Here is a 10,560-nt window from a genome sequence, read left to right on the forward strand (position 1 = left end):
TTCTGTCGGGCCATTCAAGGTTGTGATTGGACGAGTGATTTTTGGAGGGTCAGTGATTAGGGGGGACAGGTTGAGGGGGATGAACCCAGCCTGGGTCAACCTTTTATGGTTTGTTTTTTTGTATTAATCTAAGTGTTAATCGAGCAAAAGTTGTTGGGTCTTTTCTTGGCATGTCACTCTAGGAGCTTTTATGGAGAACACCTTACAGTGAGACACAGGTCATCGATGTGCTGCCTGGAGTTAGGGCCATCTTCGCTCAAGAATGACGACAGGTCACCTGCAGTCATAAAAATCCAGCCCAAGTCCTTACCGTGTCTCTTTCCATAGCACATTAGGCTTCGAAGCCGAAACACATTAACCCTGCACTCTACACTGTTTTCGCAAACATAATGGTGAGCAGCTGCTATAAATTCCCTCTTATGCCTGTCCAAATTCACCAGGAGGCTCCCGAAAGGAAGAAATAAGAGTTGCTGGGTGACTCCGGTGTTCTGATCTCAGATACCAGCCTGGACACACTTTTATTACCCTGGATGCGTGCCCGTTTATAGCCCGCTGTCCTTTGTCGTAAAGAGCCACCAAGTCTTTTGTGGATGTGAATATTTTCCTCTCCAATCTGACCGGTCCCATAAAAGCTAAAGGGTAGCGGCTGGACAGCTATGGGTTTTTGCGCAAATGGTTCACATGGAAGCCATTTTGGATGCCTTTAATATACAATTAAAGCAGGGGTGTCAAACTCATTTTAGCCTAGGGGCCACATGGAGGAAAATCTATTCCCAAGTGGGCCGGACCGGTAAAAATATGGCATAATTTTGTAAAATTAAACATGCTGTGAGCACACCAAACACAGGTTTCCCATTTACTCCGTGAATAAAAAGTACGATGACCATTTTTCTTGTAAAACTCTGCACTGTGTCCACTTTTCGTCTTTTTGACAGAGACATTTTGGGGCAATGAGAGTGCCAAAGCGCATAATGTTGGAAGTATAAAGGTACGGCCACACCAACCGCGTTGCTCGCGGTAGGGGCGTTGAAAATCGGCATTTTTGCATAGGGAACCATTGGTCTAGGCACGGTACACGCGTTGAAGCGTTGCGTTGGGGGCTTTAGGCGCGGAAGTTGCACGTAATTACGCACGTAAACGCAGCCTGGCGGACTATTTCTCTGCTGATCAACACTACGAATGCTGGAAACACACCAGACACACCATGTGAAGTTATTAACCCGATTAGTGTTATTTATATCAGAGATTATTAATCTAACCCGATCTAAACTCTATCATGCACCCAAACGCGGCGTTTGGGTTTCCTACCTCGGACTCCAGCGCAGCCACGGCCGACATCTTTCTTTATTCTGGGTGGAAATAGTTATAGTTACGCCATTAAATGCGTTTATGGAAACATTTTTAGCGAGAAATGTGCATTTTAATTTCATAATTTTTGCTCAGTGAATGTGAAGGATGTTTGGTTTGATAGTTATGACGAAGAGGGAACGCTCCGTTCACTTGCATGGACATGGACTCATCTAGCTGCGGTGGCGCGGTGACGCGGTGGAAGCGTTGAACCACCACACACCGATCAAGCGTCAGGTTAGGCGCGGTACTCGCGGTATCCACTGCGAGCAACGCGGTTGGTGTGGCCGTAGCATAAGGCAGAGCGACAAGGTAGCTCCGGGCTAGCTGCACTACCTGTTTATACTTGCTCCCTGCTCAGCCCCGGTATAAAGTTTGCTTGCTTAACATAATTGCTATTGCGATTTCTAGTGGACACATTAAGAACAGCAGTTTCTTTCATTGAAAAATAGCAGATCATTTTACGTTACATTCCAAAGCGACTTCCAGTTACACACAATTGTCCAGTAGTTCAATGTACAACAAATTAGTCAGTGCCAGTCAATGCAATTCATGTAATGCTAGGAAGGATTTTTATAAAAAAAAAAAATTTTTTTTTTTTTTTACAATACTGTACTTCACAAAATCATCTCGCGGGCCGGATTAAACCCGTTCGCGGGCCTGATCCGGCCCGCGGGCCGTACGTTTGACACCCCTGAATTAAAGTATAACTGTATATTATATATTATTATAACAGACAATACCATCATCGTATGTTGTAACCGTGTATTAAATTAATTGGTTTCATAATTCAATGTACGTTTTTTGTGTGTGTGAGGTCATTTTATTGGATCAACCTATGAGCCAATGGCGTCCGCGGAGCCGGGGGCCGGGTTTGTGGTGGCGGCGACTGCGGCGGCCGCAGTGCCGGTTGTAGCACTGGCGGGCTAGCGGGCGCCACACGCCACCTCCTCGACGCCTTCCCGTCGCCCTCGAGGCGCTCGCGTAGCCACGCCGGCATCAGGCCTTGAAGCTCGCGCACCGCCGGCCGAGACAACAGGAAGTAGAGCGGCGGGTTCCAGCACGGCGCCAGGCACACCAACAGAATGGCCGTCAGGGACCCCACCTCCCACAGCAGGGACACCGTCGTCTCCGCTTCCTGCTCCGGAATCGGCGAGGTCGACGACTGCGGCCACGACGACGACGGCAGCGGCGGCCACGAAGGCGACGATGACGTGACGTTGGAGGGACCGCACTGCGAGGGGCCGAAGGGGTCTATGGGCGAGGCGGCCGAGCAGACGTGCGGCGACGTCACGTTGACAAACTCCAGGGCATAGTAGGGCAGCCAGCTGACGGCGAAGGCCAGCGTGGACGCCACCAGCAGCGCGGTGGCCTTCTTGTTGCGGCGGTCGGCGGAGGGCCGGCCGCCCGTGCAGCGGTGCAGTCGTAGCACGATGGAGCTACAGTTGACGGCGATGCAGAGCAGCGGCGCCACGTAGTACACCAGGAAGGCCGGCACCAGGAAGCCCAGCCACTGGGCGCGCTCCACCGACCACGTGCACCCGCCGCTGAACTCGATGTAGGTGACCTTCGGCAGCGCCATGGCGACGGACACCAGCCAGATGAGCGTGATGGTCACCGCCCTAGTCCAAATCGGGAAAAGGACTTTTAAAGGGGCATTTTTTTTTTTACATTATTCTGAATACCATGTTTTCAAGTTAAGTTAATAAAACGTTATCCCCGTTATAGTGCTTCACAGGCACCATTTTACGAGTCACTTATTTTCATCAGACTATGCATTTTCATTACTGTGCTCTGAGTTGTGTGTGTGTGTGTGTGTGTGCCCGTTTGTCCCCAAACAGTCATGCCTGATGTTGTCTGGGTCTTACGGATGCGGTGGCATCTCGTTTCTCTTTTAGGGATCAATAGAGGTTATCACATTGCATTGTCTAAAGAGGGCCTAAAAGAGGGTTATTTGTCATGAAGATGGGCTCTCGGGTATGAAGAGGAGCAGAAGTAGGTCGCTCTATGTATATATCTAAACTATGCTCTGACTGCACACACCTGAGTCTCTGCCATACAATAATCTGGGACACTAGGCATGTGCTCGTACAGCTGCTCCTCGGGACAATGCGACATAGTAAATAGGCTGTCTAGCTCTTTTCTTCCTTTTGCTATGGTGCATTTAGCAAGACATCTCATTGCCCACTTCAGCTCCATCAGCGCTGCACTACTTTAAACGATATTGTCCATTCAACACTAAACTTAAGTTATTAACATACATTTATTATCACCGTAGATTAAGAACAACCTTTCTGCCTAATGTAAAAAAAATTAGCCAGCTTTGCCTTAATTTGATCCCCCACTCAACCAAAGACCATTTATCAGTCTGAGGGTTTTTTTATCTCAACGAAGTTGTGCTTAAGGAAAACTTTTAGCCATAGCAAGTTTGCGAGTTGTCATCACAGTTTCTCCCTATATATAGATATAGAGAAAGCCCCACACACATCTATTTCCTCACAAGCCGCTGCTAAAAACGTTAGACGTTTTGTCAGTTCATTAAAACTAGAATTTTTATTTTTTATTATCTTATCATAAAATGAAGACAAAAATAAACCAGCCCTATTTTGGAAAGGGGATCCCATTTCACCACACTCCTACTTGTGATGTCGGTTTTAAAATGGATTATAATCCTCTATAAAAGAAAAAATCACATCTGGTGCTTAATATAAACATCCTGCAACCTTGAATTCACAACCCACTCTGACTCCTTCTCCTCAATCAACGTCCCCTCTCTCGCTATCCTCGAACCACCGGGGTCGCTACGGCAATAGGCGTCGCCCATACTCACACGTGCGTGGGAGTGGTGGGCGCCCGCGTGGGCAGCGCCACGATGCGATGCCGCAGCACCGACAGCGCCGCCAGGCTGAAGATGTCCACGCCGGCCGTCAGCGAGGTCATGAACCCCAGCAGCACGCAGGTGGTGCCCCCTAGCTGCCAGTCCTGGGAGCTGGCGCTGAGGATGACGCAGGGCAGCGTGAGCAGGGCGCCCAGGTCGGCCAGGCTCAGGTTCAGCAGCAGCACCGAGCTGGGCTTGGAGCGCCGCCGCGGGTTCCTCATCAGGACCAGCCACAGGAGCATGTGCCCCCCGACGCCCACCAGCAGGGACAGCACGCTGACCAGGGGCAGCACCAGGGTGAAGGCGATGGTGGTGTTGGTGGAGATGGTGTTGAACAGCAGGTTGACGATGGCGGGCATTATCTTGGGTGATAGAGATTAGACGTATGGGGGGGTAGGTCGGAAGGTGATGAGGTGGATTGTAGATCTGGTGCTTAATTATGAAAGCCTGGCTAAGTCTGGCAGACTTGGGTTGGCTAGGTGTGTAGCTGTGCAAGTCTTGGTGAAGTTAGGTTTAATAGCCATGAAACACTTGGTTTGGCTAAGTGTTGGCTCCAACTGTTGAAATCATTGTTCAGCTAGGTTTATAGCTCGGGAAAAACTTGGGTCTATGGTTGGGGGAGTCTTGGTTTGGCTAGGTCCATAGCTGTTGTATTCTTGGTTTGGCTAGGTCTGTAGCTATGAAAGACTTGGTTTGGCTAGATCTATAGCTATGAAAGACTTGGTTTATGTAGGTCTGTAGCTTTTGTAATCTTGGTTTGGCTAGGTATGTAGCTATGAAAGACTTTGTTTGGCTAGGTCTACAGCTATAAAAGACTTGATTTGGTTAGGTCTGTAGCGGTGAAGACTGTTTGGTTAGGTCTTGAGGTCCGGAAGTTATCGTTGGGGTATGGCTTTAGCCATGTAGTTCTTGATTTGGCTAGGTCTTATATTTGGCAGCTCTTTGGTGGTCTTGGCCGACAGGTCTGTCTCCATGGGCCTCGTCCCTCTCGGTAAGCTAGTCTAGCTCGTAGTGGCGATGCAGTGGATAAGAAAGTCCAAATCTAAAAGCAAACAAGAGATAGAGCTGAAATGCTGGAGGAATGGTGGTAGACAGTAAGCCAAAAGAAAAATATATGACTTGACTCGTGCGGTGTATGATGAGTGCAGAGAAAGAAGAGCGAGAGAAGAATGACGCAACACAAAAGTAAACACCAGGCGGGGGAAGACTAACTGCATGACACAAGCAGAGTCGCTGATTTCCCATAATCAACGCCAGCGTCTTGCCATGAATTATTCAGTCAAACACAGATCTCATCATCTGCTGGCACAGAGAGAATCACCTGCAATCATCTGGAGCTCCCCAGATCTACGGAGTGACTGACAGGCCTCCTGAGACCGAATTATACACATAATCTCTCTCTCTCTCTCTCTCTCTCTCTCTCTCTCTCTCTCTCTCTCTCTCTCTCTCTCTCTCTCTCTCTCTCTCTCTCTCTCTCTCTCTCTCTCTCTCTCTCTCTCTCTCTCTCTCTCTCTCTCTCTCTCTCTCTCTCTCTCTCTCTCTCTCTCTCTCCCCAACTCCCATGTCTACATATAGATCCCTCGGTTCTTTATATACATGTCTCATATAAACTGTTTGTCTCCCCCTCTCTCCTTCTTTATATCTCACCCTCTACCCTTATTTATATCTCACTCACTCCTTCTTTATATCTCACCCTCTCTCCATCTTTATCTCACCCTCTCCCCTTATTTATATCTCACTCCTTTATATCCCCCCCTATCCTTTCTTTATGTACATAACGCTGAGTCTGTTATAACTCTGCCCCTCTCTCCTTCCTTTATGCCTCTCTCTCTCTCCCCTTTATCTATCTTCCTCCCTTCAGAGCAAGGGGACGCACAAGCACACACAGACACAAACACAAACACACACACAGACACACACACACACACATCACAAAGAGGGATCCCGTGCGCGCCAATGGGCCCTAACTCACTTCAGCTCAGTGTGAGCAGGCACCGCAAGGCCACAGGCCATCGGGGGAGGTGTAAACACTCCCTCCACACAAACACAGGAGTCGTTTTACTGCCGGCCAGCTGGGGGACATAAGGAACAGGAGACAGACCTTACTGGTCATGAAGACATCCCCCCCTCCCCTCCCTTCCCCTCACGAGCCAAACAAGACTGTTTATTGGCTGTCGCAGCAGTGACTAAACGCCGCCGGGAGCTAAATGTTACAACAGCGTTTTTGCAATAACGATATGATATGAACCTCAAACGCCAAATGAAGACTAGGAACCAGAGCCTCAGATAAAATCACTGCTTGTTTACCGCCTCTCGCTCACCCCGCCCTGCTCATTCCAAACAACTCGATGCCCCTGGATGTTTACTATTCATACGACGTCTCAAATGGTTTTTGTTGCCTTCCCAAACACCACGCGTACTTAACCTTTTGCATAATAATGTGGGGTGGCAATAAAGTTTTTTATAAAATACATGACACTCATTCATGCCCCATCCTCAATCGGTTCTTGATTCAATCAATTACTGATTGAACACATAACAAATTTCTTGTTAATTAAAAATGCATTAACTTAAAAAGTTCAGCTCAAGGACCCTGCAATCTTCAAAAGTCTTCATCTAGGTCCTCTGATTAAATTTGCTGGCTGCTAAATCATCTTGAGGCTTTCATGTGTGGGGATAAGAGGTGTGCTGAGTTGTTAGTGATTAGCAAGCTGGAATATTTCATTTAAGGCACAAAGCCCTGTATTGCTTAATGGTGTATAGTTGCACCCCACCATCAACTAAACAAACGATAACATTCTCCTTTGTCAAAGAGATTTCGATTTGAATCTTTTCATTTCAATTCAGCAACAATCTCCAATGTTCCCTAGTTCTTTTTACCTCCTTTGCCAAAAGCCTTCCATCAGGAAGTCTTTCAGATCCGACACATGAAACGGTAACATCCATCATAGAGCATCTCCGGCCCCCGCTGACAACAGCCGCCAACTAACAGCCAGCGCTAAACACCATGTAGCGTTGCATTCTCCAGACTGAGTCGCACCCTGGGAGCTAAATTAAGAGACGCCGCAGACACACAGAAGAGATGTAACAACGGCAGACGGGGCTGAGATGAGTTGTCTAGAAGCATATCGTTTGACCTCTTCACGCTCACATGGAGACGCATTCTGCTACAGCGCTCCCCCACCGCCAGAACCAGAACGTGGGCGCACATCTGCTGGCACTTCTACTGGTCTCCTGGTAGCTGGACAGGCGAGTCAGAGCCATAGAGAGCAGAACACTGGTAAATGCTAAATGGACTGCATTTATATAGCGCTTTCTTCCAAAGCGCGTTACAATATTGTCTGACATTCACCCATTCACACACCAACACACCGACGGCGGAGTAAGTCATGCAAGGCGACGGCCAGCTCGTCGGGAGCAGTTAGGGTTAGGTGTCTTGCTCAGGGACACCTCAACACTCGTAGGAGGAGCCGGGGATCAAACTAGCAACCTTGCGGCTACCAGCCAACCCGGTCTACCTCCTGGGGTACTGCCGCCCGCTGAGAAGTAGCTAGGTGAGCGGGGGTGTCGGATGCTTGGAGAAGATGCAGGACCGTCTAGTGGCTAGGGTGTATGATGATGAGCAGCTGAAAGGTTCTGGGTCTGAACCCCAATATCCACGGCCCACCGAGACCAAGACGCCTTAGCCCCCTACCTAGCTCCATAACGACTCGTGTGTCAATACATTTACAGTGAGTCACTTTAGGTGAAGTGTCTGCTGAATCAGGACACGAGGGACTTACTGTGCGTTGGGTTGACTCCAGAAGAGGGACTCCTCTATGGACCAGCTGCTCCTCGGGGTCTGTGTGGAGAGAGGAGACACTCGCACCTCCACATATATCCTCCGCCTTGTTACCGTCACATGAGCATACACACGGCCATGAGGTCACACACTAGCAGGAACACACGCACACACACACACACACACACACACACAGGCACACACACAGACACACTAGCGTGAAGATGTGTGGATGCACACACACCTGAATGAAGTTGTGCATGCAAACACATACACACACACACACACACAAACCTGCTTGGACACAAACAAATCAGACACAGTTGAAATATTAATATTTACCGATGAGGCAGTAGCTGAGATGAATGGTCCTTGATTACACATGCGGCGCGTCTCCTATACTGGCTAAAATGTCTAGATGAGCTAGAGCAGCTCTGGTAGACGTGCCGTCTGTTAACTCTGTACCTGGAAGCTTTCACCATCTTAACCCCTACATATTCCTCATACACTCTGAGTACTCAAACAAGCTAGAGCAGACACACTCTCTCTCATATGGACCCACACAGCCTCCCACACATACTCTCAACCGCTCCCCCTCACACACACACCCACACTCTTCCGGAAACACACACACACACACACACACTCTTTGATCTTCACTAATCCGGTGGAAGTGATAGGAGGAAATTCACCTGTTATTAGGGAAAACTTGAGATTGAGAGGAAGGGCAAGGGAGAGCGAGAGAGAGCGAGAGCAATAGAAAGAGAGAGGAAAAACACATCAAGTGAAAGATGCCACACTAATCAAAGCCTGTTTGAAATGAGGAGCGTGCCAAAACGTGCCTCCTTGAATCTCAGAGGTCCGAGTGAGCTGAATATCAACTATTTGCACAGTCACGAGGGAACACAAGGACATCAGCAGCGACGTTGGACCAACAAAATAAAAAATAAACAAGCACGTGATGGTAGGTGAAGGGTGTCCGGGCTAGTGGTGCCGAGTCCGGTTGAGTCCGGTTGGTCCCCGTCGTTAGGGAGCCTCTGGGACGTCGACCCTTGGTTAAGAGTGACAGGATAACGGCGGCTGTAAAGCATCCGTGTTTGTTCGATTCCCCTGTAACCCTGAAGAACTGACCATAACCCTGGAACAGCCGCCCTGTCGCCTCTCATCCTCCTCTTCCCCCTCAGCGTGGAACGCCAGGCCAGATGTGATGACATTGTATTGATTCTTAGTTTTTCATTACATTTTGGCAGGTATTGAATTCCTCAAAGTACATCAGTGCCCCCCACCCCCCACACACACACGTAACATGGACACGGAAACGTCTTCTGAAAGTATCCCGTAGGAACACAAAGGAGAACCGGAAGATTGTCCCTGTAGCTGTTGAAATAGGCCTTATTTCAGCTCTCCTTATCTGTAAATTAAACGATATTGGATTATGTCACGGGGCTATTACTGCCGGGCAGATTACCAAAACGACTTGATAGTGTGTCTTCCACCGTTAAAGTCAAGTGCACACACACACACACACACACACACACACACACACACACACACACACACACACACACACACACACACACACACACACACACACACACACACACACACACACACACACACACACACACACACACACACACGTCTAGGAGAACTCTTTAGAAAGAGAAGAAGTGAATAACATCTATTCAACAAGAGGCCATGGCGGCCTTCATGCGGTGGAGGAATACATATTCCATACGGCTGCATCTATCTCGCTCACTCATAGATTTGAGATATGAAGGGCAGAAGAGAGTGGGAAAGCATTGAACAGGGAGAGTGGGTGAGAGACATATTGGCCGTAGCCTATACAAAATACCCAGAAGGATTATTCGTTGTTATGGGTGATTTAAGCCTGACTGCTTCTAGCCGCTAACGCTCTTGGTGTGTGTGTGTGTGTGTGTGTGTGTGTGTGTGTGTGTGTGTGTGTGTGTGTGTGTGTGTGTGTGTGTGTGTGTGTGGAAGACAGCAACTCAACGGCCTAATTACCGACTAAATTAATACGGATTTGCCTCATTAGCGAGACCCATCTCGATCTGTCATCTCGCTCTCCCGAGAGAAAGCTCATATTCAAATTATGTCCGCTGCTAATTTAGATTTAACATAATCAGCGAATCCGAGGGGCCGCCTCGCTTGTTTGACTAGCTCTAATGTAATGCAGTGAAACACTTCGAATGCCGTTTAGATCCGTGATGCGTCTCTGATGGTTGATGATGGAAATGCACTGGGCAACCGTCAACCAAGCAGAGCTTGGTCTACACTGCCCCCTGCTGGCATACGGTGGTAGGACGGCAGGAAAATAAAATATATAAAAAATAAAGGTTTCGTTATGTCAATGACAACGGACAACGGACAAGGAACAGACATTAACTGCATTTCTAGAAATATATCTTGCACCATTTTATTTTTACTTCAATTCTTCTTCACGATAACAACTCTACCACTGTTTTGTTAGAGGCAAATGGTAAAAATAATACCAAATGTAAATGTGCAACAAATATTGAGGAATGATATTTAT

At 48.2% G+C, this 10,560-nt stretch overlaps 1 protein-coding gene across 1 annotated transcript; it reads right to left on the reverse strand.

The window, feature by feature from the left end:
* Positions 1 to 1,264: 1,264 nt before the first annotated feature.
* si:ch211-119o8.4 (somatostatin receptor type 3) lies at positions 1,265 to 4,584 on the reverse strand. Its single transcript, XM_056596331.1, has 2 exons — positions 4,178 to 4,584; positions 1,265 to 2,969 (listed from the first exon to the last, which is right to left on the reverse strand). The coding sequence occupies exons 1-2, from the start codon at positions 4,582 to 4,584 to the stop codon at positions 2,171 to 2,173; spliced, it is 1,206 nt and encodes a 401-aa protein (XP_056452306.1). The 3' UTR covers positions 1,265 to 2,170.
* Positions 4,585 to 10,560: the final 5,976 nt, after the last annotated feature.

The sequence above is a fragment of the Gadus chalcogrammus genome, chromosome 8, assembly GCF_026213295.1.
Source record: "Gadus chalcogrammus isolate NIFS_2021 chromosome 8, NIFS_Gcha_1.0, whole genome shotgun sequence".
Classification (NCBI taxonomy): Eukaryota; Metazoa; Chordata; class Actinopteri; order Gadiformes; family Gadidae; genus Gadus; species Gadus chalcogrammus.